Source organism: Bufo gargarizans, chromosome 2 (assembly GCF_014858855.1).
Source record: "Bufo gargarizans isolate SCDJY-AF-19 chromosome 2, ASM1485885v1, whole genome shotgun sequence".
Taxonomy (NCBI): domain Eukaryota; kingdom Metazoa; phylum Chordata; class Amphibia; order Anura; family Bufonidae; genus Bufo; species Bufo gargarizans.
The window spans coordinates 564,997,070-565,023,331 of NC_058081.1; the positions used below are offsets into that span (position 1 = coordinate 564,997,070).

The 26,262-nt window shown below is 45.9% G+C and overlaps 1 protein-coding gene across 21 annotated transcripts in view; it reads left to right on the plus strand.

The window, feature by feature from the left end:
- Nucleotides 1-26,262, plus strand: part of FLT3LG (fms related receptor tyrosine kinase 3 ligand) — a 254,839-nt gene that overhangs the window by 20,845 nt on the left and 207,732 nt on the right. For 13 of the 21 annotated variants that reach the window (XR_006387915.1, XR_006387910.1, XR_006387912.1 and 10 more), the window contains 2 exons: nt 16,391-16,424; nt 18,989-19,100. The exons of 2 other annotated variants lie outside the window; for them this stretch is intronic. Coding sequence is in view for 9 of the 19 variants with exons in the window: in XM_044281659.1 (XP_044137594.1) it covers nt 19,090-19,100 (11 nt within the window). In the remaining 10 variants the exon portion in view is untranslated. Of the gene's footprint in view, nt 1-10,003; nt 14,504-16,390; nt 16,425-18,988; nt 19,101-26,262 lie in introns of those variants that run through there. 6 more of the 21 variants (XM_044281665.1, XM_044281667.1, XM_044281660.1 and 3 more) reach the window with 4 other exon arrangements.

Genomic DNA, 26,262 nt, shown 5'->3' on the forward strand with positions numbered 1-26,262 from the left:
GACGCATTGGGGGAGTTTTCTGAAAAACTGGTGCAAAGTAAAACAAACCTGGTTGCTTATCGCAATCAATCAAATTGATCATTTTATTTTCCAAATGAGTTCTGAAAAATAAAAAAGGTGGAATCTGATTGGTTGCTAGGGGCAACTATGTCAGTTTTCATTAGCACTAGTTTTGATAAATCTCCCCTGGTGAGCCACAAAAATCCCCATTTGTGATAAAAGCGCTTTAGGGCTTTACACTGTCAGAATGTGACCTGCTTTTTACAGTATGCCTCCTTAGAGCTGGTACCCTTTCCCCTGCCTGAGGTGAACCATAAAATGGCAACCCCTTTCCTGCACACTAGGGTGGGTGTGCAGGTACAGTAGAGGACAGATAGCAGAGAAAAAAAGACACATTTTATGTTCACATGTTATAAAATTACGTGCTGCATAACATCTGCAGTGTAATCATTACAGATGACAACTACTAAACAGATATGTTACGTTATTCGCATATCATGCCAAACATGAGCAAGGCACGATACGGTCAGTATGCCGGTACTACATCTGTTTTGGACTGTATTGCTTCGGGTGAGTTGGACTAAACCCGATAGGAGTCGATCACCCACGTCTACTGCTAACCCTGGAATACTGCTCATTGCCTGCATGTGTTAATATTTAAAGGGTAACTGAATGTTTTCATCAAAAAAATCTATTTTAGCATATGTTACTGCTGCAGCAGCATTATGCATAAAGCAATATTTTGTTTCTTCACATAGCACTGTTTTGAGTTTTTCCCCTTAGTTATTTATGGCTGTTTAAACATTTACAATATGAGGAACTTCTCAAGATGGCTCCTCTGCCAGTTCTGAGGCCAAAACTGCTTTCCCTCACTTCCTATACACACTTGCTGTAGCCAGCAGCTCCCTTCCAGCCAATCAAATTGGATTACTGAGAGACACGCCTCTTCACTCTGAAGCCTAATGTAGGCAAGCAGTGTGAAGGACCGCCCCTCCGTCTTCCTGTCTTCTTAGCCAGAGACAGACAAGCCATAGCAACTGTCTATTAAGGGAGCAGTGGAAAGGGACAGAGGACATTAATGGAAGCTGTTATTATAAGGTAATTACAGATCTTTTGACAATCATCGACAGTCTAACTCAGGTATACTGCCTAGCTCTCTAATAAAGAGCAATCTGCCACCTGATCTGGCAAAGGCATACCTCCCAACTCAAAAAAGGACAATACAGGGGCCTGTGTATCGCACTGTGGCAATTTTTTTAATACTAAGCTACGTCTTTATTTCATCTAGTGCATATCTATACACACCCAATTATGCCCAGTCCCCTTAATGTCTCAACAAGGTAAATCCCTCTTAGTGCCACCTCACAGTAGTTATTCCCCCTTAGTAGGGCTGCAGTAAGTGACTATTCCAGTAATCTAGTATTCTATCGATTATTTTTTACGATTAATTGAGTAATCTAATAATAAAAAATAAATTAATAGACTGTTTTCCTTTATAAAAACTCAGACCCCCTGCCATCAGTCCCCAACACCCTTCGTTCCCCCCTATGCGATCAGCCCAAGTGCATCAGTTCCCCCAGTGCCATCAGCTCCATTATCCCACAGTGCCATCAGCTCCACTATCCCCCAGTGCCATCAGCTCCAACCTACCCCAGTGCCATCAGTTTCGTTCCCCCAGTGCCTTCAGCTCTCCCCCACCCCAGTGCCTTCAGCTCTCCCCCACCCCAGTGCCTTCAGCTTTCCCCACCCCAGTGCCTTCAGCTCCACTCTCCCAGTGCCATCAGCCCCTCCATGCCATCCATTGTCATGTCACCCACTCCCCCAGTGCCATCAGATCAGCCCCTCCATGTCCCCCAGTGCCATCAAATCAGCCCTTCCATGTCCCCCAGTGCCATCAGATCAGCCCCTCCATGTCCCCCAGTGCCATCAGATCAGCCCCTCCATGTCCCCCAGTGCCATCAGATCAGCCCCTCCATGTCCCCCAGTGCCATCAGATCAGCCCCTCCATGTCCCCCAGTGCCATCAGATCAGCCCCTACATGTCCACCAGTGCCATCAGATCAGCCCCTCCATGTCCCCCAGTGCCATCAGATCAGCCCCTCCATGTCCCTCAGTGCCATCAGATCAGACCCTCTATGCCCACACTCCCCCACTGCCTTCAGATCAGCCCCTCCATGTCCGCCACTGCCATCAGATCAGCCCCTCCATGTCCCCAGTGCCATCAGATCAGCCCCTCCATGTCCCCCAGTGCCATCAGATCAGCCCCTCCATGTCCCCCAGTGCCATCAGATCAGCCCCTCCATGTCCTCAGTGCCATCAGATCAGCCCTTCCATGTCCCCCAGTGCCATCAGATCAGCCCTTCCATGTCCCCCAGTGCCAATAGATCAGCCCCTCCATGTCCCCCAGTGCCATCAGATCAGCCCCTCCATGTCCCCAGTGCCATCAGATCAGCCCCTCCATGTCCCCAGTGCCATCAGATCAGCCCCTCCATGTCCCCAGTGCCATCAGATCAGCCCCTCCATGTCCCCCAGTGCCATTAAGTGGGAGAACTTGCACAATTGGTGGCTGACTAAATACTTTTTTGCCCCACTGTACATAACCCTTGTTCATAGTAAATCATATTATTCAACATATTTTTCCAAACCACAATTTATGGAATGCTAGTAGACGTCCACGGCTTAGGAATCTGCATCCTGTCACACATCAAGGCTCTCACTATAGCACCAGATATGCACTTTGGAACCATAAGAGATGTAGTATCTGCTAATATACAAATCACATGTCAAAGTGGCACTGTTATCTGATAAGACTCACTGAGTATTAACCCCTTGGTGTCGAGGCCTATTTTCATTTTTGCATTTTGGATTTTTCCTCCCTACGTTCCAATAACCATAACTTTTATTTTTCCGTTCACATAGCTCAGGGGTGGCCAACCCGCGGCTCCTTTCACCTTCGTTTGTGGCTCGCTCTGCAGCGCTCTGTCTACATCAGTGTCGGATTATAACTGGGGCGTTTGGGTCGGCAGCCCCGGGCCCAGGGTGAGTGAAGGGCCTATGCCGATTTGCTATCACAAACGCCCCATTTTGCGCCACCAGTAACATATAACAAATTAATAATCTGCAGCAGCAGTGCTTCACTCAGGCGCTGCCTGCTGCAGACAGTAACAGCTGGCCCGGGTCAGCTAAATGTGCAAAAAGGCCAATACTTACCAACCTTTAGGTTGGTAAAATCAGGGCATCCTAAACCCTGCCCCTGGGAACGCCTGGACTCTGACTGGAAACACCCACTTATGGGCAGAGTAATTGTCAGCTCCGCTGATTGTTGGCCTGGGACAGTCTGAATTTGCTGGGACTGTCTTTGAAAATTAAGGAAAGTCCCTGCAAATTCGGGACAGTTGACAATTATGAAGATCATAATATGAAATCCATGCCATGACTAACAATTTATCAGAACTCAGCTTTACTAACCCCCTCCTGTTTATTTCAAGAGTTAAATAGTAATTTTTGCCTTATGATTTTGTAAGGCTACTTTCACACTGCCGTTTCAGGGTCTGCCTGTGAGATCCGTTTCAGCGCTCTCACAAGCGGCCCCAAACGGATCAGTTCAGCCCCAATGCATTCTGAATGGATAAGGATCCGCTCAGAATGCATCAGTTTGCCTCCGTTCAGCCTCCATTCCTCTCTGGAGGTGGACACCAAAATGCTGCTTGTACGCCTGATGATGCAGAGCCAAACGGATCCGTCCTGACTTACAATGTAAGTCAATGGGGACGGATCTGTTTTCACAGACACAATATGGTGCAATTGAAAACGGATCCGCCTCCCATTGACTTTCAGTGTAGGCCAAAACGGATCCGTTTGCATTAGGCTACATGCACACGGCAGTGTTTTTTTGCGTCCTCCGTTCCGTTATTTTTGCGGATCGGATGGTTTCCCATTCATTTCTATGGATCCGTTAAAAATGTGGTGGACTCATCCATTTCTTGTCCGCGTCCTCTCTCCATGTTTTTTTACGTCCGCAAAAAAAGTATTGCATGTCCTATTCTTGTCCGCAATAAACGTTTTGCGGACCCATAGAAGTCAATGGGTCCGCCAAAAAATGCGGATGACCAACGGAAGCTATCTGTATGTCATCCGCATCAGTTTTTTTTTTTTTGCGGATGGTTGCTGGGAAACCTGTATATATAAAATTTCAAGAATTACAGCCTTCAGTTTTTTTTGCGGACCGCAAAAAAAAACCTGAAGACACGGAAACACAACCTACAAAATTTACAGACAATCGGAATGGATGTAAAAAAAACAGGAACACGGATCTGCTATTTGCGGACTGCAAAAAACTACTATCTTGTGCATATAGCCTTATCATGAACACTGATGAGCGTTTGCATTATCAGTGCGGATCCGTCTGTGCAGATACAAGACGGATCCGCACCTAACGGTCAGCCTGAATTCTTAAAATGCGGGAACGTACAAAGTCCGCGGTCTCAGAGGAGGCGACAGCTACTGACGCGGAAGCTGCCGCAGCAGAGTAATTGCACCTTAAGGTGCATTTGACCCTTCGGTCTAACGGGTCCTGGAGATTACTACCGTCATCTGACGTGACTAGGGTCCTTTTGGACAATTTGGATATCGCCGTGTCAACCTTTGGAGGCGGTACCCAAAGGTCAGACTCCGATTCCTGGAGGGGAAACATGAGTTTGAACCTCTTGTTGAGGACTGGACCCTTCTCTGGATGTTTCCATTCCGTAAACATGAAACGCTTAAGATTTTCGTCCACTTTGAAGGTTCTTAACCCCCTAGAGGTGGACGGCGGAGCTTCCCCTTGCTCAACATCGCGATCCCTTGACCGGATGGAGCGTAAAAGCCTTTGAGTTTTTTCGGCTGGGGACAGGAAAAGTGAGTCTTCGTCGTCCGAGGAAGAAGAAGAATGGTCGTCCACGGAGATTGCTTCCAGCATAGGCATCGGACCCGGAGATGATTCTCTTGGTCTCTTTGAGGCGAGGGCGCTCTTAATTTCAGAAATGGAATTTCCCATAAAGTCCTTCATCCACCCAAACATGTCGCTTACAGTGGGTTGCGACGGAGGGGGACGACATAACTGACACCGATTGTACTGATAGGAGTCCGGCATTGGCATCTCGCAGGAAGCGCAGACTAAATGTCTCTGCTTGTGGGCAGATTTGCCGCGCTGATCACCGTTAGGGGACGCCATCTAGAAGAAACGTTCAGTTTAGTAGTAATAGTAGTAATAGCCACAGACTGTAGCTTTAGCTCTCAGTAGTAGTAGCAGCCACAGAACTGTAGCCTTAGCTCTCTGCTCAGAGAGAGGAAGTACTCCTCTTGTTGTGGGCTTATATAGGTGGAAAGCTCCACCTCTGACCTTAGCTCGGCCCCCTCTGCAATAGCTCCGCCTCACTTAAACCTTTCCCTGAAAGCTTAGGAATATTAGCTTTTAACACATATATATAACATATATCCTTAATTCTGCAGCCTGTGGGGCTCATATTACCAAAATACACCTGCGTTAGGATAAACAAACCCAGCACGGAAACCGGTAGTCGTCGATGACGCACTTCCTGACGGCCGTGCAGCAGGAGCCGGCGAAGAGACGCCAGCGATCCAAACCCTGTAGGCGGACAGAGTGCCGATAGGCTCCGCCCCTGTAGCCTGGAACTGCCGCTACCACAGGTGCAGCATGCGGCGGATAACGGACCAACGATACCGTAGGCAGAGGGGACCGAGGGCGACTTTTGGTCAGGAGCTAGGACCATCAGTCAAGCGGTAGGAAAATCTTTATCAAAAACGAAAAAAAATATTTTTTAAGTAACAGGCCGCAGCCTGACCCGTCCTACTGTCCACAGAGACAGAGAAAAAAAGCACTGAATTATGGGCAGTGTGCCCTTTATAGGGGTGGGTTTTCTACTAATTATTTAATTATTGCTTGGTAGGAAATTTATTGTCATCAAAAATTCCACCTGTCCTACTAGTTTCACAGGGGAGAACTCCCCACTTGTGCTGCTGGTTAGGACGTAAGGGAAATGTTACTTACCGCTCAGCAAACAACGTTTTGATTGCTGGAGCTCATCTTACACTGCAATAACTCGTGCTCTGTAATCGGACCAGAAAGGTTGGTTTGCTGACTTTCTGCCCACAGTCCCAGAACAAGCAGGCAGCTTACATCTTGCCCTGTGACACTCAGCAGAGGGCATGCGCTGACCGGAAGAATGGATCCGGCATTCCGGTATTTTCAATGCCGGATCCGGCACTCATACATTCCGGCAAGGCATTGTACTCATATGCATTCAGGCAAGTCTTCAGTTTTTTTCGCCGGAGATAAAACCGTAGCATGCTACGGTTTTATCTTTTGCCTGATCAGTCAAAACTACATGAAGACATCCTGATGCATCCTGAACGGATTACTCTCCATTCAGAATGCATGGGGATATGACGGATCAGTTCTTTTCCGGTATAGAGCCCCTGTGACGGAACTCTATGCTGGAAAAGAAAAACGCTAGTGTGAAAGTACCCTTACAATACTGCCTGAATCCTTCTGGGCATGCTCTCGATCAGACTCAAGCATGTCTCAACCGAAATCTGTTCCCAGGTCTCTTCTACATGTTCCCAATGTCGGTGCATATTGGTGGACTCACTTTCGTATAAATACAGCTTTTTCTTCAACTCTACCCACAAGTGTTCGATTGGGTTGAGGTCTGGGCACTGTGTGGGCAAATCCAGCACCTCTACGTCATTGTCATTGAACCATTTATTTGCCAATCTTGGATGCCAAAGAGGCACAAAAATTACTTATGTAACCGAATGGAAAAAAGTTAAAGGGGTTTTGCCACTTCAGCAAATAGCATTTATTATGCAGAGAAAGTTTCCATGGTTACGACCACTCCGCAGTCCAGCAGAATGACTATGCTTGCACACTAAAAGCACCAGTCTACGTGAGCTCCCACGGTCCCGGCCACCAGAGAGGCTGGCATTTTTTCTTATAGTGTGCAAGCACAGGCACCGCTGCTGGATTACAGGCTGGTTGTAACCATGGAAGCGAGCAGTGTATAATGTGATGGAAAAGTGAATCCAGCCAGCAAAGGAGACAATATGGACAATCATAATACATTAGTCAGTGCCTTGTATTAACGTCCTCTACATGATAAATGCCACTTGCTGAAGTGAGACAACCCCTTTAAGACCGCCCCCGGTCAACTATAAGTGACTGAGAGCTACATATGTACACATGTATACACCCTCAGGCCTCATGCACGCAAACTTATTTTCGGTTTGCAATTTTTACAGATCCAATGCAGACCCATTCATTTCTATGGGGCAGCAAAAAAATGTGGACAGCACACGAATATGTGTGCTGTCCGCGTCCATTTATCATGTAGAGAAAGTTAATACCAGGCACTTACTAATGTATTGTTATTATCCATACTGCTTCCTTTGCTGGCTGGATTTGTTTTCCCATAACATTATATACTGCTCTTTTCCATAGTTACAACCACCCTGCAATCTATCAGGAAAAATGCCAGCCTCTCTGGTGGCCAGAACCGTGGGAGCTCACGTAGGCTGGTACTTTTTTCTATAGTGTACAAGCACAGCCATGCTGCTGGACAGCAGGGTGGTCGCAACCATTCAAACTTTCTCTGCATAATAAATGCTATTTGCTGAAGTGGCAAAACCCCTTTAAGGCTTTCAAAGGCACATGTGCTAAAAAAGAGTGAAAATGTGCCTGGTCAGGAAGGGGGTTAAATGGCCTGGTCTCAAACTGGTGAAAACTACTTAAAAGGATTGTGTTAGTGACCTGCTCCGTGTTATTTGCTGGTTATTTGTTTTATGACTATGTGGTGAATGTGACAGTGATGAACTTATATCTGCAACCACATTTTCTGTGTCATTCTATGTTCTTGTAGAATCATATTTTTTTCTGTTTTTAATTTGCTAAATAATCATAGTACAAAAAAAAAAAACATTTAATTGCCATACATATTTAACAAAAAAAAACACCCAAACTAAAGAGAGAGAGGGAGAAACGGGAGAAAAAGAAAAAAAAAAGTCTTATTTCAGAAAGCCAGAAACATCCTCAAGTAGTGACAAGATCCAAGAAGACCAGGCATCTATGTATTTATCATAATATCCTTCATACATACATAACCCTTGTTCATAGTAAATCCAAACCACAATTTATGGAATGCTAGTAGATGTCCACAGATTAGGAATCTGCATCCTGTCACACATTAAGGCTCATCAAGCACCAGATATGCACTTTGGAACCGTAAGAGATGTAGTATCTGCTAATATACAAATCACATGTCAAAGTGGCACTGTTATCTGATAAGACTCGCTGAGTATTAACCCCTTGGGGGTCGAGGCCTATTTTCATTTTGATCTTTCCTCCCCACATTCCAATAACCATAACTTTTATTTTTCCGTTCACATAGCTCAGGGGTGGCCAACCCGCGGCTCCTTTCACCTTCATTTGTGGCTCGCTCTGCAGCGCTCTGTCTACATCAGTGTTGGATTATAACTGGGGCGTTTGGGTCGGCAGCACTGGGCCCAGGGTGAGTGAAGGGCCTATGCCGATTTGCCATCCCAAATGCCCCATTTTGCGCCACCAGTAACATATAGAAAATTAATAATCTGCAGCAGCAGCGCTTCACTTAGGCGCTGCCTGCTGCAGACAGTAACAGCTGGCCCGGGTCCCGCCCCCATCAGCGCAGTGGTGGAAGGCTGGAACGAGGTGGAGTGGACTCAGAGCACTGAGAGCGGTCACGTGACTCAGTCACTCACTGCAGCTCCGCCTCCTCCTCTGGCACAGAAGGCGAAGCTGCAGTGCTTATCCCCGCCGCCAGCCGCTGATGTGCCCGCCCACGGCCCCATGCCCCCATCTGTGAGTGTACCTGTGTGTGACCTAATGCCCGCCACCAGTCTTCTCAGTGCCAGCCAAGCTGTCAGATTCATCAGACCGCAGGCTGGGTCTGTGGGGGTGGCAAGAAGTGGCGCAGCAAGCGCTCAAGCAGCAGCCAGAGTGAGCAGCAGCCAAAGCTCCATCCATAGTAAATTTTAATGAATGTTAATAATGGTACGCAGGGCAGGCTAGTGGGCACTCAATCAGAGCAGCAGTGGCAGAGAGACTCACTGAGGGTTTTTTTCATACATAAATGTAATGTTAATTCTCTGGAGTATTTCTGATAGTGACGGGATAATGTTGCTTTTCCAATTACAAGTGATGGACATTGTTTTAGCGAGAAATAGATTCGCCAACGCTAGTCTATATTCGGAAAGGTATATAATCCACCATTTTGATGGTCAAACACTCGGTGGGCTGGGCATGTGTGAGGAGAAGGATCAATTGTAATCCAACATTTTGATGTTCAAATACTCGGTGTGCTAGGCTGGGCATGGGGTGTTATCTGAGCATGAGGGTGTCATCTGAGCATGGGGCGGTCATCTGAGCATGGATGGTCATCTGTGCATGGAGCGGTCATCTGTGCATAGGCGTTCATCTGTGCATGGGGTGGTCATCCGTGCATGAGCGGTCATCTGTGAACGAGGCAGTCATCTGAGCATGAGCGGTCATCTGTGTATGGAGCGGGTGTGCTGCTACGCAGTTAAATTTATATAGTTTAGTTCGTTGAACCAGTCATATATTCTATATTTGGTTATATGCTCCCATCTAGTGGTCGTTTTTGGTACTGTGCTTTGTTTTTCTGTTCATGATCTGTCATTCATTTCTTTGCTCCACCCTTCTTCTGTGTACCTCACTTCCTGTATCTTCATTCTGCTCCAGGCATTTGCACAAGGTACACATGTATTCTGATGTATGCTTACAAAAGCATCATCTTTTGACCGCACAATACCAGAATCCATCTGTTCTGCTGTACTCTGTTATCTTGCTTACAGAATAAAGCAATTTACACGGATAAACTCAGTGTTGGTGAGTTCAAGCTATCTGATAAGGATTGTCCGCAGTGATTATATCTGCTTATACAGGCCAGGCATAGAGGTCTCACTAGGCATAAATCGCTATTACAACAATCTGAGTCAGAATAGTCAAAAGATGCATAGCATTCCTACAGCCTGCTGTGTACCTAATCTACAATCAAGCTCAGTGCCATCCGCCATCTAGTGAAAGCACATGGTCGCACAAGCTTACTGCACTTCAAGTGAATGTTCTTCTTAAAGAGACAGTACAATTTTTTTTGCTAAACCGTAAAAAATGTCTAGACAAGGCTCTGAACACTTTTTTATGGCTGAATCAATGTAGATACATCATGCCTCTGAACCGGCAGGCGTACAGGGAGCAGATTCTGCAGATATTACCGAATAGAGTGTAAGAACCAAACGTACAATAAAACCAACACAGAAACTCAGTGAAAACTATCAAGCCACTAGAGATGAGTTCTCCAGTAATCTGTCAGACCACTGGGACAGAACCTCACACCGCATGTCAGTTTTGTCACACTCTAATGATCAACCAGCTGAAATAAGAGACTCTATAAATCACCTATTTACTGTGTATGTACACTACCAGCAGCTGTCAGCAAAATACCCAGTCTTCTTGCAGGACTCTAATATAGGGTATTCTTCAGCAGAACTGACTAGGACTGATGCACTGAACCAATAAAGGGATCTCGCAGTGCAAAATGCTAAGCTTAAGGCAGAACTCCGCATTACTCAACTGCAGGAGATCAGATCTCACAGATCCACCACAACCAAGCGCACTGCACTTTCTTTCAGATGCTCTCGTTCCAGAAGATCAGCATTAAGCGACAAGTTAATAGAGGCCCGTGCTGATGCCGAATCAAACAAGGCGCAAAGCTGCTTTACCAGAAAGCAAGCAGAGATGGAAGCTCAGAGGGCAGCTCAACAAGTCAAGATGGAAGCTCAAAGCAAAGCTCTCCAAGCAGAGGCAGATTCACAAATAAAGATTCTGCAAATGGAAGGGGAGGAAGCAGTTTCCCTAGCAAGGCTGAAAGTCCTTGAACAAGCAATGGGACAAAGTACTAATTTAAACTGCCTTATCCAGCAAAACTGGAAGAGCACCAACAGTGAATACGTTCTTAAGCATAAAATCTGCAAAGATACAGTTATCTCCTGTACCTCCAACTAACAATACTGTTCTGACTCCCAACACAGAGACCTCTCAGCTCTATATGCCTGAGCCTCTTCAAGTCAACAAAGCAAGTACATCTATGCAGCAAACCGGATCAACTCATGTCAACAACAAGGTGACTTCCAGTGATAGGCCGCAGCTCAAACCAAAGCCAGCACAAGCCTTAGAGACTACACCACAAACTACACCACAGTTATATGCTCATGCAACATCACTGTACCCTGGTAAACCTCACCCTACATCACCAGAGAACTTTCACAACCAAGGGGTTCCACAAGTTACTTTGACACCAAGGAGTGAGAGACCAGACATGAATGACTTTGCCAGATACATGGTACTCCGTGAGCTCATTAACACCAGCCTCTCAAGGTTTGATGACTGTCCAGAGAGCTACAGGGCCTGGAGATCAACCTTCAAGGCTACTATTGCCGATCTCAACCTTACTGCTAAGGAAGAACTTGATTTGCTTATAAAGTGGCTGGGACCAGAATCTGCAGGTCGTGTTAAAAGACACAGAACAGTACATGTTGACCACCCAGATGCACGTCTTGTTGCTGCATGGGCAAGACTTGAGCAAGCCTATGGTAGGTCCGAAGCCATAAAAAGCGCTCTATTCAAGAGACTGCAAAACTTCCCAAAAATAGGGAACAAAGACTACTGCAAGCTCCAAGATCTGAGTGACCTCCTCATGAAGCTAGAGTTGGCAAAGACTGACCCACGTCTACCTGGACTAAGCTTCCTGGACGCCGCTCATGGTGTCAACCCAGTGGTGTCTAAACTGCCATATGGCCTACAAGAGAAATGGGCACAATAGGGCTCAAGATACAAAAGAGACTATAATGTATCCTTGTCTCAATTCTCATACTATTGCAGGTTCATTAGTGATCAAGCCTGGATGAGAAACGATCCCAGCTTCAGCGAACCCAACCTGCCTGCTTCATCCTCACCATCATCAAGGTATGATAATACAGCAGCTAAACGTAGAGACTTAAATAGAGCAATATCTGTTAAAAGGACAGACATCTCACCCTTTGCAACCTCACCTATTGATCAGGGCATTGTAGATGACAGAGATAAAGACCCTAATCGTCAGTGTCCTATTCACAAGAAGCCTCACCCTCTTAAGAAATGTCGTGGGCTTAGGGCAAAGACTTTACAAGAGCGTAGGGAGATTCTCTGGAAACTTGGCATATGCTACAAGTGCTATGCTTCTTATAGCTATTTTGCTAAAGACTATAAAGTTGTCATCAAGTGCACAGAATGCAGTAGCGACAGACATGTTACACCCATGCATCCTACTCCACTTCCAGACAACCTACAACAGCTTCCTACCTCCACTCCCATCTCAAATCATGGCGGGGAGCAACAAGGTCATGCTCCAACCAAAGATAATGTCTCTTCTTCATGTACAGAAGTCTGTGAAAAAGGCAAGGAATACAAATGCTGTGCCAAGATATGCCTAGTCAAGATATACCAAAGGGATCATCCTGAGAAAGCTGCTAGGATGTATGCCATAATAGATAAACAGAGCAACAGATCCCTGGTTAAGCCTAAATTCTTTGAGATCTTTGGCATAGAGGGTCACACAACACCATATACTCTCATAACCTGTTCTGGTCGTGTAGAGACCTTTGGCAGAAGGGTTGATGGATTCATGGTCTCTCATATCAACAAGGAAGGGGGCATACCCCCACCAACGTTAGTTGAGTGCGACCAGATACCAGACAAAAGGGAAGAGATTCCCACTCCAGAAGCTGTGTATCAACATCCTCATTTAATGCACCTTGTAGATGAGATTCCTGCAATGGACAAGAGAGCTGAAATCTTAGTCCTGTTAGGAAGGGACATTCTCAGAGTACATAAAGTACGCGATCAGTCGATGGGCCTGACAACACCCCTTATGCACAAAGACTTGACCTAAGCTGGGTGATAGTGGGTGATGTATGCTTGAATAGGATGTGTACGCCATCTGAGATCCACTCCTTCAAGACTTGCTTGTTGAGAAACGGACGTGCATCCCACTTCAAACAGTGCCCTCACCATTATGAAGTAAAGGAGAAGCTTCTTGACATCATCCAAATACCTGATGTTACTCCCATCCTTTGTGATGACAACCTAGGTACCACAGTGTTTTGTACTACAAATGAGGACAACAAAATAGCCTTGTCAGTTGAAGACAGAGAATTCATCAAATCGATAAGGAATTCTTTCAGGATGAGTCTAACAGTTGGGTTGCACCAGTACCTTTTCGTGCTACAAGGGCCAAACTCCCAACCAATTGTGAATAGGCTTTATCCAGATTAAACTCACTTCAACGAACAGTAAGGAACAGGCCTGAACCAGCGCCACCACTTCAAAGACACGATGAGTGCTGGTATCTGCCTTTCTTCGGAGTGTATCATCCACGTAAGCCAAAACAAATCAGGATAGTATTTGACTCCAGTGCCAAGCATCAAGGTGTATCCCTAAACAATGTTCTTTTCACTGGCCCGAATCTAACCAACAACCTTGTTGGCGTACTTATGAGATTTAGAAGAGAACCAGTTGCCATAACTGCTGATATTGAACAGATGTTTCATTGCTTCATTGTACGTAAAGACCATAGGAACTTCCTAAGGGTTCTGTGGCACCGTGACAACAACATGGACAATGAGATTATTAAATACTGCATGAAAGTACATGTTTTCGGAAATAGTCCCTCACCCGCTGTTGCAACATATGGTTTACAAAGGACTGCCGTTGATGGAGAAAAGGAGTATGGCGCGGATGCTAGACACTGTTGAGAAAGACTTTTATGTTGACGATGGACTTAAGTCTTTACCTACAGACAAAGAAGCCATAGACCTGTTCCAAAGGACACAAAGTATGCTTTCTGGCTTTCTGAGGCCAACCTCAGACTACACAAAATTGCCTCAAATAGTGCTGTTATGAAAGCCTTTCAACCTGGTGATCATGCCACAGGGTTTAAGGACTTAAATCTGGGAATGGACATGCCACCTATACAGAGAAGTCTGGGCCTCCGGTGGGACTTATTAAAGGACACTTTCAGCTTTCAAGTCAGCTCTACAGACAAGCCATTTACCAAGCGTGGGTTCTGTCAGTGGTAAACAGCCTATACGATCCAATGGGATTTGTGGCTCCCATCACCATACAAGGTAAAGCCTTACTTAGACAGCTCTCAGAGTCTATTAAAGATTGGGATGCTCCACTGCCATCTGACAAGCTTTCAAAGTGGGAGTCCTGGAAGCAATCTCTACACGCCTTAGATGGAATCCATATATCACGCTGCTACACCTCAGCTTCCCTTGCTACGAGCCGGAGAAAAGAGCTTCACATCTTCTCAGACGCATCTACTGAGGCCATTGCGGCTGTTGCCTACCTCAAGGTGAGAGACTCTTTTAATCAAACCCACATAGGGTTTCTGTTTGGGAAAGCTAAGTTAGCACCTAAGCCTGAGCACACAATTCCTAGGCTTGAACTTTGTAGAACTGTGCAAGCTGTAGAAATCACAGATTTCTTATTACGCGAGCTAGACATTTAGATAGATTCTACACAGACAAATTCTACACAGACAGTAAGGTTGTTCTGGGCTGCATATATAACCAGACTAAATGTTTCTATGTCTACGTCAGCAACCGTGTAGAAAGAATCAGGAAATCATCTAAGGCTACTTTCACACTAGCGTTCGAGCGGATCCGTTCTGAACGGATCCGCTCATATTAATGCAGACGGTGGCTCCGTTCAGAACGGATCCGTCTGCATTATAACTTCTAAAATTTCTAAGTGTGAAAGTAGCCTGAGCGGATCCGTTCAGACTTTACATTGAAAGTCAATAGGGGACGGATCCGCTTGAAGATTGAGCCATATGGTGTCATCTTCAAGCGGATCCGTCCCCATTGACTTCCATTATAAGTCGGAACGGATCCGCTCGCCTCCGCACGGCCAGGCGGACACCCGAACGCTGCTTGCAGCGTTCAGGTGTCCGCTCACTGAGCGGAGCGGAGGCTGAGCGCTGGCAGGCGGATGCATTCTCAGTGGATCCGCCTCCACTGAGAATGCATTAGGGCCAGACAGCTGCATTCAGGGCCGCTTGTGAGCCCCTTCAAACGGAGCTCACGAGCGGACACCTGAACGCAGGTGTGAAAGTAGCCTAAACCTGAACAATGGCATTATGTCCCATCTGAAATTAAACCTGCAGATCATGCTACTAGGCCAGTGTCTGCAAGTGTATTTGCAAATTCTTCCTGGTTAACAGGTCCTGAATTCCTGCTGGATCACACAGAAGAGACCATGGCTGACGTCTTTGGTCTTCTAGAACCTGACAAGGATCCAGAGAACCCAACTACCCTTACCCCAGCTACCCTGCTTATCCAGAAGCTTGGGTCCATTCCTGTTCCACCTGGAAACTTTAAAGACGGAAATCTGTGCTTTGATCAATGGAAGCGAGTACAGAACCTTGCCAACCGCTTCTGGAATCGTTGGAAGATGGAGTATCTTTCCACTCGGCAAGGACGCAGGAAATGGCAATAACAGTACCCTAACATACAAGTTGGAGATCTCGTTTTGCTTAAGGACCAGCAAGCCAAAAGAATCAAGTTGCCTATGGGACTTATTGTGAAGAGCGTTCCTAGTGATGATGGTAAGGTACGCAAGGTGGAGGTGAAAGTTGTAAGACAAGGGACTGTAAAGACTTTCATCAGGCCTATCACGGAACTTGTTCTGCTCTTGCTCTTTGGTGAATTAACTTATTGCCTATGCTGCTGAATCCTACCTGAAACTTCAAGCAAGAAGTGTTTGAACTTTACTTGTTACATTTGAAGCCTTACATTTAGTTGTTGCATTATATGCCTGTTCTCTTTATGTTTTTCAGGTCCTCGGACATCAAGCAAATGACTGTTGTTTATTTGCAATTATATAACTACCGTTATGGTTAAATAGTGATATTTTCAATGCCGAACGGGGAGTGTGCTGCTACGCAGTTAAATTTATATAGTTTAATTCGTTGAACCATTCATATATTCTATATTTGGTTATATGCTCCCATCTAGTGGTCGTTTTTGGTATTGCACTTTGTTTTTCTGTTCATGATCTGTCATTCATTTCTTTGCTCCACCCTTCTTCTGTGTACCTCACTTCCTGTATCTTCATTCTGCTCCAGGCATTTGCACAAGGTACACATGTATTCTCATGTATGCTTACAAAATCATCATCTTTTGACCGCACAATACCAGAATCCATCTGTTTCTGATGTACTCTGTTATCTTACTTACAGAATAAAGCAACTTACACGGATAAACTCAGTGTTGGTGAGTTCAAGCTATCTGATAAGGATTGTCCGCAGTGATTATATCTGCTTATACAGGCCAGGCATAGAGGTCTCACTAGGGATAAATCGCTATTACCACAATCTGAGTCAGAATAGCGGTCATCTGTGCATGGAACGGTCATCTGAGCATGGGGTGTCATCTGAGCATGAGGGTGTCATCTGAGCATGAGGGTGTCATCTGAGCATGAGGGTGTCATCTGAGCTTGAGGGTGTCATCTGTACATGGGGCGGTCATCTGAGCATGAGGGTGTCATCTGTGCATGGGCGGTCATCTGTGCATGAAGTGGTCATCTGAGCACGGGCAGTCATCTGTGCATGGGGCGGTCATCTGTGCATGGGGCGGTCATCTGTGCATGGGGCAGTCATCTGTGCATGGGGCGGTCATCTGAGCATGGGGCGGTCATCTGTGCATTGGGCAGTCATCTGTGCATTGGGCAGTCATCTGTGCATGGGGCGGTCATCTGAGCATGGGGCAGTCATCTGTGCATGGGGCGGTCATCTGAGCATGAGTGTGTCATCTGAGCATGGGGCGGTCATCTGAGAAATCTTGAAACACATTGTAAAAAAACAAAGATTGCCAGAAGTCTCACTAAAGGTAGGAAAAGTGGTTTAAATACACTTTTAAATGTTTGAAAACTCAATTGCAGTAATACTGTCGAGTGTACGCATATTATTGTAAATGTATAGCTTGTGGCTCCTGGCAGTCATACGTTTTTTTTTTCTGTCTCTTTGTGTCTGTAAGGTTGGCCACCCCTGACATAGCTATATGAGGACTTATTTTTTGCGGGACACGATGCATTTTTTAATGCCATCATTTAATTGACCATATCTTGTATTGGAAAAAATTAACTGCTGGGGCTCCGATCGGAAGGCAGAGAGATACAGGTGCCGTGATCAGCGTTGATTGCGGCACCTGAGGGGTTAAATGACAATGGCAGCACGATCGCCGCTCCCTGTCAGTGTGGGTGGCTGCCGGCTGTATGGAGTGGACCCGCTGCAGAGGCCAGCTCCATACATCCCCTCACACATTATGACATACAGTTACGTCATAATGTGCAAAGGGGTTAAAATCGAGAACTCCCAATACTGAAGCTTTCAAAGAAGATGAATCGGGTCAGCCGACCACTAAAAACATTTTGGACATTTATCTGAAGATCTTTTCTGGATTTCAAATAAAAACCTTTATCATATAATATAATCTGTGATTAATGTGCCAATGTGAACACACCCAGGAAGCATTATATGACACATATGTAATAGTAGGAAAGAAAATCTTCTCAATGCAATTGTTAAATATCACTTTTCCTTTTTTTTTTTTTTGCTGCCAGTTCAGGCCTCATGCACATGGCCGTGCCGTTTTTAGCGGTCCGCAAACCGCGGATCCGCAAAAAACGGAAGCCGCTCGTGTTGCCTTCCGTAATTTGCGGAACGGAACGGCTGCCGGCAATATAAATGCCTATTCTTGTCCGCAAAGTGCGGACAAGAATAGGACATGTTATATTTTTTTAACGGGGCCGCGGAACCGCTGGGACCCGCACCTATATCGAGAAAGGACCCCCGAAAGTGAAGGAGAGCGCAGTGCGCAGGCGCAGCCGTCCTCAATTAATTTTTATGGGGCCGCCGAAAATAGCCGAGCGCTGGCTCGGCTATTGCCGTCTGCCCCATAGAAATGAATGGGAGCATGGGCCGCGCATGCGTGGCACGCTCCCATTCACTTCTATGGGAGAGGCGGGGATTAGCGCTTGGTAGTGGACGGACCCCGAGAAATCTGAGGTCCTCCGGCCACAATGCTCCCTGCTCCGTTCTCGATATAGGTGCGGGTCCCAGCGGTGGGACCCGCACCTATCAGACAATGGGGGCATATCCTAGTGATCTGCCCCCATTGTCTATGATGGGAATACCCCTTTAATTGATAATATCTGAACAATGCACAGTGGGGCAGACAGTACTACAAGTCCTCCTTTATTTCTTGGAACATGAAAATGGCTTGGATATTAATGGAATGAAGATGGATGGCTTGGATAAGTAAAAGTGTTCCAAAGGTATTACCACAGTGACACAGTGAGAGGTTTGGTCTGGGAAAACAGGTATTTTCCTCCCAGCATGTGCTGCTGGGCTGATTTACAGCCAGGTGAGGTAAAATACTGGACCGGATTTTAAGTGCCGGTCCGGGTTTTGGCAGCACCTGGCTGTCCTTAAATAGGCAGCTGGGCTCCAAAGCCAGGTCTTTGTGTTGGGATCTGGGAGCCTGGTGTCTGGATGAAGGCTTGCTACCTGTTTGGCGTGAAAACAGGTTGGTGCTGCTATGGTCAAGGACTCTTTGAGGCAGAATTGCCGCATGGTGTGAATTACCACCAACACCGCAAGGTGACTTTTTGTTTGAATATGACTGCTTGTGTTGTCACTTGCCTAAAGTGTCAATAAAACACATCTTTATCCATCCTGGGATAGTAACTACATAATTGACTGAAAATACCCAAACGGAATTCCCCAAACTTTTTATGGTAGCTTGGCGTTTGTAATTTGCCTTGCTTTATATTTCAGAGATGTTTGCACTTACAATGGATAATTATTAGTTTAATGAATAATCAATGTTCCTGGGATGTTAAACAGAGGCATACTTCACAGCAGAAATCTGACGAAATATGCAGAGGGGGTAAGTTACTGTGTATAAGGTCACCTTTTTTTTTTAATTGAAATCGATATTGGCCTATGTGTTTTTTTGGAAATTTTGCAGAACCGATGAAATAGGGATATTGATTTAGGCTGAGTTCACACAGGCGAGATTTCCGCGCGGGTGCAAGCGGGAGGTGAACGCATTGCACCCGCACTGAATCTGGACCCATTCATTTCTATGGGGCTGTGCACATGAGCTGTGATTTTCACGCATCACTTCTGCAATGCTTGAAAATCGCAGCATGCTCTATAGTCTGCGTTTTTAACGCAGGACAGGCCCCATAGAATTGAATGGGGCTGAGTGAAAAGTCGGATGTGGTGCGATTTTCACGCATGGTTGCTAGGTGACAGTCTATTCACTGTATTATTTTCCCTTATAACATGGTTATAAGGGAAAATAATAGCATTCTGAATACAGAATGCATAGTAGGTGGTCCATTGAGGGTTAAAAAAAATATAAAAAATTAACTCACCTTCTCCTCTTTAACCCTCAATTGACCACCTCCTAAGCATTCTGTATTCAGAATGCTATTATTTTCCCTTATAACCATGTTATAAGGGACAATAATAACATCTACACAACACTGAACCCAAACCTGAACTTCTGTGAAGAAGTTTGGGTCTGGGTACCACAGTCGGGTTTTTATCACGCGCGTGCAAAACACATAGCACCCGCGCGATAAAAATTGAACGTCGGAACGCAATCGCAGTCAAAACTGACTGCAATTGCGTACCTAATCGCGCGGGTTTGCCGCAATACACCGGGACGCATCCAGAGCTTATCCGGACACGCCCGTGTGAACCCAGCCTTAGGCCTCATGCACACGACCGTTGTGTGCATCCGTGGCCGTTGTGCCGTTTTCCGTTTTTTTTCGCTGACCCATTGACTTTCAATTGGGTCCGTGGAAAAATCGGAAAATGCACCGTTTTGCAGCCGAGACCGTGATCCGTGTTTCCTGTCCGTCAAAAAAATATGACCTGTCCTATTTTTTTGACGGACAACGGTTAACGGACCCATTCAAGTCAATGGGTCCGTGAAAGAACACGGATGCACACAAGATTGGCATCCGTGATCCGTGGCCGTAGGTTACTTTCATACAGACGGATCCGAAGATCCGTCTGCATAAAAGCTTTTTCAGAGGTGAGTTTTCACTTCGTGAAAACTCAGATCCGACAGTATATTCTAACATAGAGGCGTTCCCATGGTGATGGGGACGCTTCAGGTTAGAATATACTGAAAAACTGTGTACATGACTGCCCCCTCCCTCCCCTGTAGTTAACTCATTGGTGGCCAGTGCGGCCGCCCCCCCCCCTCCCTCCCCTGTAGTTAACTCATTGGTGGCCAGTGCGGCCGCCCCCTCCCTCCCCTGTAGTTAACTCATTGGTGGCCAGTGGGCCCTCTCCCCTCCCTCCCCCTCCTAATTAAAATCACCCCCCCCCCCTATCATTGGTGGCAGTGGAGAGTACCGATCGGCGTCCCAGTGGAATCGCTGGGGCTCCGATCGGTAACCATGGCAACCGGGACGCTACTGCAGTCCCGGTTGCCATGGTTACTTAGCAATTTGTAGAAGCTTCATACTTACCTGCGAGCAGCGATGTCTGTGACCGGCCGGGAGCTCCTCCTACTGGTAAGTGACAGGTCTGTGCTATAGGCAATGCGCCGCACAGACCTTTCACTTACCAGTAGGAGGAGGTCAGGGCCGGTCACAGACATCGCAGCTCGCAAGTAAGTATGAAGCTTCTACAAATTGCTAAGCAACCATGGCAACCGGGACTGCAGTAGCGTCCCGGTTGCCATGGTTACCGATCGGAGCCCCAGCGATTACACTGGGACTCTGATCGGTACTCTCCACTGCCACCAATGATAGGGGGGGCGATTTTAATTAGGAGGGGGAGGGAGATGGGGCCCACTGGCCACCAATGAGTTAACTACAGGGGAGGGAGGGGGGGGGGCGGCCGCACTGGCCACCAATGAGTTAACTACAGGGGAGGGAGGGGGGCGGCCGCACTGGCCACCAATGAGTTAAAAACAGGGGGGGGGTCTGCCCCCTGCTGCCTGGAAGCACCTGCCAGGCAGCAGGGGGCAGTCATGTACACAGTTTTTCAGTATATTCTAACCTGAAGCGTCCCCATCACCATGGGAACGCCTCTGTGTTAGAATATACTGTCGGATCTGAGTTTCACGATGTAGCTCATATCCGACAGTATATTCTAACATAGAGGCGTTCCCATGGTGATGGGGACGCTTCAAGTTAAAATATACCATCGGATTGGAGAAAACTCCAATCCGATGGTATAAAAGAACTCCAGACTTTACATTGAAAGTCAATGGGGACGGATCCGTTTGAAATGGCACCATATTGTGTCAACGTCAAACGGATCCGTCCCCATTGACTTGCATTGTAATTCAGAACGGATCCGTTTGGCTCCGCACGGCCAGGCGGACACCAAAACGATTTTTTTTTCATGTCCGTGGATCCTCCAAAAATCAAGGAAGACCCACGGACGAAAAAACGGTCACGGACCTACGGACCCCGTTTTTGCGGACCGTGAAAAAATACTGTCGTGTGCATGAGGCCTTAGGCAGCAGCAATTTTTTTTCTTGGTTACAGTTCTAACATTCCCATCCGGTATATTTGTTTGATCCCTTCCTGCCGGGAGTAATATGGTAATATTTAGATATAAAGTATTATGTATGATGTTACATAATGTACGGTATGTTTTTGGCTACTAGCGTTTGTTGAAAATTGGCCGCAGCAACACAAGATTTCTTGAGACGACTTCTTCTTAGGGCTCATGCACACGACAATATGGCTTTTTCAGTTTTGTGCAGATCCGTTGTTCCGTTTTTTCTTTCTGTTGTGTTTCCTTTCCGTTTTTCCGTATGCCATATACAGTAATTACATAGAAAAAATTGGTCTGGGCATAACATTTTCAATAGATGGTTCAGCAAAAACGGAACGGATACGGAAGACATACAGATGTATTTCCGTATGTGTTCCGTTTTTTTGCGGACCCATTGACTTGAATGGAGCCAAGCACCGTGATTTGCGGACAAGAATAGGACATGTTCTATCTTTTCATGGTACGGAAATACTGAAACGTAATGCACACGGAGACACTTCAGTTTTGGTTCAGTATATGTACCGCATACTGAACTCAAAAAACGTCCCATGTACTGAACGTAAAATACTGTCGTGTGCATGAGCCCTTAAGAAGATTCTTTCATTTATTCAGAGATAAGAGCAGCAAGACAGCATTGAAATAAATATAAAAGTCAGGCAGAATATGACATGTGGTAGATGGAGGTGTGAAGCGGCGTAGAAAAAAGTCAGCGATGTGTGTCCTTATGTCCCCAAACACGCTTTTCTTATAAGTTTGAAAAATGACCAATATGGTAGAGGAAGCTCACCAGTTACCCTGGAGCCCAGCCCACTGACCACCCCACAGAATTTCTATAGCCAAGATAATAGTAATAATAATGGCTGGCTCACAGTAATTTGCACACAATTCCACCATTTAATATACAGGGAGTGCAGAATTATTAGGCAAGTTGTATTTTTGAGGATTAATTTTATTATTGAACAACAACCATGTTCTCAATGAACCCAAAAAACTCATTAATATCAAAGCTGAATATTTTTGGAAGTAGTTTTTAGTTTGTTTTTAGTTTTAGCTATTTTAGGGGGATATCTGTGTGTGCAGGTGACTATTACTGTGCATAATTATTAGGCAACTTAACAAAAAAAACAAATATATACCCATTTCAATTATTTATTTTTACCAGTGAAACCAATATAACATCTCAACATTCACAAATATACATTTCTGACATTCAAAAACAAAACAAAAACAAATCAGTGACCAATATAGCCACCTTTCTTTGCAAGGACACTCAAAAGCCTGCCATCCATGGATTCTGTCAGTGTTTTGATCTGTTCACCATCAACATTGCGTGCAGCAGCAACCACAGCCTCCCAGACACTGTTCAGAGAGGTGTACTGTTTTCCCTCCTTGTAAATCTCACATTTGATGATGGACCACAGGTTCTCAATGGGGTTCAGATCAGGTGAACAAGGAGGCCATGTCATTAGATTTTCTTCCTTTTTACCCTTTCTTGCCAGCCACGCTGTGGAGTACTTGGACGCGTGTGATGGAGCATTGTCCTGCATGAAAATCATGTTTTTCTTGAAGGATGCAGACTTCTTCCTGTACCACTGCTTGAAGAAGGTGTCTTCCAGAAACTGGCAGTAGGACTGGGAGTTGAGCTTGACTCCATCCTCAACCCGAAAAGGCCCCACAAGCTCATCTTTGATGATACCAGCCCAAACCAGTACTCCACCTCCACCTTGCTGGCGTCTGAGTCGGACTGGAGCTCTCTGCCCTTTACCAATCCAGCCACGGGCCCATCCATCTGGCCCATCAAGACTCACTCTCATTTCATCAGTCCATAAAACCTTAGAAAAATCAGTCTTGAGATATTTCTTGGCCCAGTCTTGACGTTTCAGCTTGTGTGTCTTGTTCAGTGGTGGTCGTCTTTCAGCCTTTCTTACCTTGGCCATGTCTCTGAGTATTGCACACCTTGTTCTTTTGGGCACTCCAGCGATGTTGCAGCTCTGAAATATGGCCAAACTGGTGGCAAGTGGCATCTTGGCAGCTGCACGCTTAACTTTTCTCAGTTCATGGGCAGTTATTTTGCGCCTTGGTTTTTCCACACGCTTCTTGCGACCCTGTTGACTATTTTGAATGAAACGCTTGATTGTTCGATGATCACGCTTCAGAAGCTTTGCAATTTTAAGAGTGCTGCATCCCTCTGCAAGATATCTCACTATTTATGACTTTTCTGAGCCTGTCAAGTCCTTCTTTTGACCAATTTTGCCAAAGGAAAGGAAGTTGCCTAATAATTATGCACACCTGATATAGGGTGTTGATGTCATTAGACCACACCCCTTCTCATTACAGAGATGCACATCACCTAATATGCTTAATTGGTAGTAGGCTTTCGAGCCTATACAGCTTGGAGTAAGACAACATGCATAGAGAGGATGATGTGGTCAAAATACTCATTTGCCTAATAATTCTGCACTCCCTGTATAACACAATATATAAAAACTATCTCTAAATTTACATTGTCTAAAAAACACAATTCATATCGTCCATTTCATCAACACGGTCCCTTTAAATGCGAAGCTCACGCATGTATAAAAAAAAAAATGTAGAAATAAAAACATGGTTTCATTATTTGTTTCTTCACTTTGGGCGTGGGGTTAGTAATATTAGTTATTTAATTGCATTCACACAGTTCCAATAATTAGTTATAAATATACTATTAGTTATACTATTAGTTATAATTAATAGATCTGTGTGAATGCAATTAAATGCTGGCTCGGCTATTTTCGTCTGCCCCATAGAAATAAATAGGAGCAGGGGCTGCGCGTGCGCTCCCATTAACTTCTATGGGAACAGCGCTTAGTGGTGGACGGGCCCTGGAAATCCGGGATCCTCCCTCCACAGCTCTCCCTGCTCTGTTCTCGTTGTAGGTGCGGGTTCCAGAGGTAAGACCAGCACCTATCAGACAATGGGGGCATATTTTTGCGATATGCCCACATTGTCAGATAGAAATATAAGATGTCTGACTAAGGGCCCTTTCACACTTGCGTTGTCCGGATCCGGCGTGTACTCCACTTGCCGGAATTACACGCCGGATCCGGAAAAACGCAAGTGTACTGAAAGCATTTGAAGACGGAGCCGTCTTCAAAATGCGTTCAGTGTTACTATGGCACCCAGGACGCTATTAATGTTCTGGTTGCCATAGTAGGAGCGGGGAGCGGCATACTTACAGTCCGTGTGGCTCCCGTGGCGCTCCAGAATGACGTCAGAGCGCCCCGTGCGCATGGATGACGTGTTCCATGTGATCACATGATCGATGCGCTTGGCGCGCCCTGCCGTCACTCTGGAGCGCCCGGGGAGCCGCACGGACGGTAAGTATGCTGCTCCCCCGCTCCCCACTACACTTTACCATGGCTGCCAGGACTTTAGCGTCCCGGCAGCCATGGTAACCACTCTAAAAAAGCTAAACGTCGGATCCGGCAATGCGCCGAAACGACGTTTAGCTTAAGGCCGGATCCGGATCAATGCCTTTCAATGGGCATTAATTCCGGATCCGGCCTTGCGGCAAATCTTCAGGATTTTTGGCCGGAGCAAAAAGCGCAGCATGCTGCTGTATTTTCTCCGGCCAAAAAACGTTCCGTTCCGGAACTGAAGACATCCTGATGCATCCTGAACGGATTTCTCTCCATTCAGAATGCATGGGGATAATCCTGATCAGGATTCTTCCGGCATAGATCCCCGACGACGGAACTCTATGCCGGATCCGGACAACGCAAGTGTGAAAGGGCCCTAAGACAACATGGCGGACTGTCAGATCTAATCCTGATTCTCAAACAGTGTTGACTGACAAATGTTCATCAAGGGCTGATGTCATTGCCGTATAACAGTTCTGTACGACCACTTAGTAACATAGTTTATAAGGCAGAAAAAAGACATCTGTCCATCCAGTTCGGCCTGTTATCCTGCAAGTTGATCCAGAGGAAGGCAAAAAAAAACTGAGGTAGAAGCCAATTTTCCTCACTTTAGGGGAAAAAATCCTTCCTGACTCCAATCAGGCAATCAGAATAACTCCCTGGATCAACGACCCCTCTCTAGTAGCTATAGCCTGTAATATTATTACACCCCAGAAATACATCCAGGCCCCTCTTGAATTCCTTTATTGTACTCACCATCACCACCTCCTCAGGCACAGAGTTCCATAGTCTCACTGCTCTTACCGTAAAGAATCCTCTTCTATGTTTGTCTACAAACCTTCTTTCCTCCAGACGCAGAGGATGTCCCTTCATCACAGTCACAGTCCTGGGGATAAATAGATGATGGGAGAGATCTCTGTACTGACCGCTGATATATGTATACATGGTTATTAGATCTCCCCTCAATCATCTTTTTTCTAAAGTGAATAACTCTAATTTTGATAATCTTTCAGGGTACTGTAGTTGCCCCATTCCAGTTATTACTTTAGTTGCCCTCCTCTGGACCCTCTCCAGCTCTGCTATGTCTGCCTTGTTCACAGGTGCCCAGAACTGTACACA